Here is a 4,541-nt window from a genome sequence, read left to right as displayed (position 1 = left end):
AATGATACCTTCCTTTGGAGATTCTCTCCTGGAAAGCTTTAAAAGTAGAAAAAAGTTCTTATAAGCCTAGCTAGTTTCAGGAAGAGATGCCTCTTTGAAGTAACTAGATGAGTACGTGACAGCTTTCTTATTCTATTAAAACCAATGAGAATGTTTGCTTTTAAAAAAGCACTCATTTTATCTTAGCTTTAGTAGTAGACCATATTAATCTATTTTCATAAATAAATTCATCTTCCATTTATCAAACACGTAGTGAATGCCTTCTGTGTCCCGGCATTGTTCTAGGTGCTTGGAATGCCTAAGTAAAGAAGAGAGAGTCTTGCCCTTGTGGAGTTGATATTCATGCATTAAAAACTGCCTGATTACTACATGTTTACTACCTATCTGGTTTACGTGTGACTGTTTGAATAACTAGATACCTAGGTTGTTTCCAGTGGAGAGTTCAACACGTGTCATAACTAATTGTTTATTTCCAAGTCTGATAGCTGCAGTTAATATTATATGGAAGTAATGGTCATACGTAGTTACATTTTTATTGGAAATATTGAAAGCAATGATTATGTCTATAAATAGCCTTTTGTTTAGGTCCTCCGTGGTCATAGATGTATATTAGTATAGTATATATACTAGTATAGTATACATAGTATAGTATACATAGATGTATAGTAGCATTTGGTTTAATATTTATTAGTACCTCTTAAGTACTAAGGTGCTGTGTGCAATGTAATTACTATATTGTTACCAGGATAATCAGTAAATTAAAGCTGTTGATCATGTGGTGTTAGGAATGACCGAGTTCTTTTTAAATGTCAGTCTGAATAGGTAAATAGTACCTAGGTTTTTAAAAGAGAAGAAAAGATTTTTCCATTATCCCTGACCAAACAGATGGCTGAGGGTCAACTAGAAGCTGAGGGTCAACTGAGTTGGGTTGTATTATGGTAAATGTTCATCAGAGATGTTGACTGTTAACCTTAAGGGGTGTGTGTGCACGTATAGGAAGAGGTATTCCAAGTCTAAAATCTTATGTAAACCATTACATAAACTAATCTGAGTTAACATAATAGTTCATCAAGCTGTCCTTTGCATTCTGCCTGCGGTGTTGGAAACGTATTCTGGTAGGATGAGTGGATGTTGGGGACTGTGAGTAATTAGAGGCCTAGCATAATTAGAATTGGTGGTCTTGGAGGTAGAAGTGTGTGGATTTTGGAGAGGCTGGGAAAACGAAGTTAGACTTTTTGATGGATCAGTAATGAATTATGGGTTGAAGAGTAACGTCAGCAATGATTCATAGGTTTCTCACTTGGATGGATTACAATCCAAATGACAGCTACTGCAGTGGGATACCCTGGAAACAAACAGGTTTAGGGAGAAAGAATATGAGTTCAGATTTGGGTGGTGCATGGACACAGCTGACTTCATCTGAAAAGCTAACTCCGTTTTAAAACGAATCCACTGGAACCTTTGTCCCTCCATCCTCTCCCAGGTGGACTCAAGAATGTGCACAGAGGCTTTGAGTTAGTCACAAACTACTATCAATCCTTCCCACACCACTTAGCCCTTTCTCTGCGGCAAGGCACCCTAGTGTTTAACTCGCCCTGGTGCCTGAGCCCCTGTACCTAGTCCCATCATGCCCCCGCATCAGCCAGTCTGCCTTTTGGAACGTGTAGATCCACCTTTTAGAGGCGAATAAAACCGATGGGCTGGAGGGGTGAACCTGTGGGGGTTCATTGTGTCCTTACAAGTAAGGCCCCTGTCAGAATGCTAAACCGACAAGCTGGACTTCTCTGCATCATTCTTTGGCCTCTGGGCTCCTTGGGTATTTGGGTGTGTTGATTGTGAGGTGCCTTTGAGCCCGTGGAGCTCAGAATGCAGGGATGTAGGTGACCGTGCCCAGAGACAAGGGAGGGAAGGGACCTGGGTCACGGAGGGGAGGGGTGGAGAGAACTCGGGACTTGTAAGAGGTTTAGAAGAGAAACAGTCGGCAGTGCGATTTGAGAGGGGGAAAAGAGGGCGGGCTTTGTCACCGATGCCAAAAGGAACAAAGGATTGGGAAATGTCACTTGTGGTTAGTGGCATAGAGAGAGGTTATATGTCATTTCAGTGAGAACTGCTTTCTAGGAGAAAGAGAAGCCATGTTGAGCCAAGTCGAATGATCGAGAGGGGAAGAACTGGAGATGGTGACTGTAGGGTGACTCGAGAAATTCCATGTGCCGGGAAGCGGCAGTGTCATGGCTAGAGGGTGACGTGGGGTTGAATAAAGCTTACTTTTACCTGGGAGGTATTTATTGGAGTTTTAATAGCTGTGGATACACAGTGGCGATTTATTGAAATCTAGAAGCACATGGCATATCATATATTTAATTACTTTCAATTCCCCTTATATGATATTATACATTATGGACCTCAGAATTCAGAATATTTTGCATCTAATCTCAGAGGGAACGAGTTTAGCCCTTGCAAACTGGTTTTTAGTTGTCAGTTTACTACATTAAGAGTACAGACACTCAGTTGCCCTCAAAGTACATATATTTTTCCTTTTCAAAAGTATAATCAGAACTTAAATCATAAATTATGAAAAAGATCCTTTTATGACTGATCCTGGCTCTCTTGTGGCATAATAGTCTTTGGTAATCTTAAACCTAATTGGCTAATGAAGAAGAGGCAGCAGGAAGAAAGTTCCAGAGGTCAAATAGTTTACTCAAGTATAAGTCTTCTCAAGAATAATTAATACTCTCCCTTGACTTGACATATTTTGTGGACCTCATTTAGCTATGGCGTGTTTCCAAATTAACTAAAATTATATTTTAAGTCCATGAGAGAGATTTAAAAAATTGAAACGACTTTTTTTGTGTGTGTGAAAATTTAAGAGCATCGTAAATATTTCAAAAGGCGTAGGAATATAAAAGGAATTCTTTCCCTCTTAATTCTGTTATACAGATACTTTGGGGTCTCTTCTTCCACATTCTTTCCCCATGCATGTTAAAAGCCAGTTTTAAAAAGCAATCAGAGATGGAGCTTGTGAGGGGGTGTAAAAAAGTCGGGCGAGGGGGGAAGGAGAGAGAGACAGAGGAAAAAGAGAACATGAGTATTTAAAATAATACCATATATACAGTTTGGGAGAGGAGGGAGAGAAAGGAAGGGCGCGTATTTAAAATATTACTGTATATATTATTCTGAACCTGCTTTTCTCGCTTAGCAGCATAACTGTTTTTAATAGCGTGAGGGCCCCGCTAACTTGTATAATAAGCTCTACCTCTTCTTACTTCGTGTTGTGTCAGGCCTGTCAGTAGCGTTAGCCCAGGTTCTTTAGCTCAACAACATAAAAGTTTTCCTTGAAGAGAATGAAAGAAAGCAGCGTGGACGTAAATCTGATAGTTTATTAAAAATATGAATGGGGTGAGTTTGCTTGAACTTTTGAGTTACTGAAGTTCTTACAGTTTTCCCAAGGCAGCCGGGTTATGGCGGTTGGGGGAGGCACGGACCATATTTCCAGAGGCAGTGCATGCCAGCAGTGCTCTGTGCTGGGAGCAGAAGCGGGCGTATAAGCTGGAGAAGTAGGTGAAGTAGATGGGAGGCCAATGTTAGAAAAGAGACCTTTGGATTCTATAATGTTAAAGGCTAAAAACTTGAAACAAGAGCCTGGGATGTTCGACCAAACCAGTGCACGTCACCAGGGTTTGGCGTCCAGATGGTTATACCGGGGTCAGCTCTAAAACAGCAAAAGTGAGCATCGAATTCAGGTGGAGAGAGAGTCTGAGCAAAAAGCATAGAACATGGCTTCGGGTTCGAGCTAGGCACCAGGAAAAGTTGAGTACTGGAATTTATACTCACAAGACTGGGAACTCCAGTTTGGTGTCTTGTTCAGATGGGTACATTATCATGGTAGCAGACCTGCTATGCGATCACTGACTTTATGACAAGAAATATTTGCCTTTGTTCCAATTCCGAATATCCTTGGAAATGGGTAGGGCTAATAAGTATGTATGTTGCTCCCCGAGCAAAGTGTGTAGGTTTTGTAGGAAAGGGCTAGGTCCTTCCTTTAGGGAGCTTTTTGGGAACAGTCAAGGTGCGATAGGCCTGTGGTCCACGTTCAGCTTCGGCATCCCTTCCCTGCATCTCCTGCCATACACACGCCGTTAAGCACCTTAACTTCCATTCGTCTCAGGGGATTCAGATGGTTCTTTTTATGCCTTGAAATACTGCCTAGAAGTATTTAGTGAACACATTCATTATGAGTAAGTTCATAGGATGATTTAAAAAAGTAAATGAGAGGAAGGAAAAAGAAAAAAACCAACCTTTCCTTGATGGTGAAATAACATGGCTCACCCGTGAAGAAGACAGGATCAAGAAAAATAGTCAAAGACATCACAGGGCTTAGACTCTGTGATTTCATGCCCTCCCCTCATGCTTCTCTTGACCCAAGCTTACACTTTTATATAAACTCACTGATACGCTTCTCGTAACAACAGCAGTTCAGCAGTGGTGAAGGGAACCTGACTGTTTCGTTTTCTTGTTTTTTGTTTTTCCAGGCACAGTAACCT

General features: G+C 41.0%; 1 protein-coding gene across 1 annotated transcript in view; it reads left to right on the top strand.

The window, feature by feature from the left end:
• The window catches only part of RABGAP1L (RAB GTPase activating protein 1 like), a 393,018-nt gene that overhangs the window by 62,805 nt on the left and 325,672 nt on the right, over positions 1-4,541 (top strand). The window contains exon 13 of the mRNA XM_025044002.1: positions 4,530-4,534. Coding sequence (XP_024899770.1) covers positions 4,530-4,534 — 5 coding nt within the window. The remainder of the gene's footprint in view (positions 1-4,529; positions 4,535-4,541) is intronic.

Source organism: Pteropus alecto, unplaced genomic scaffold, assembly GCF_000325575.1.
Source record: "Pteropus alecto unplaced genomic scaffold, ASM32557v1 scaffold101, whole genome shotgun sequence".
NCBI classification, from domain to species: Eukaryota; Metazoa; Chordata; class Mammalia; order Chiroptera; family Pteropodidae; genus Pteropus; species Pteropus alecto.
This window is presented reverse-complemented; position numbering and strand designations above follow the sequence as displayed.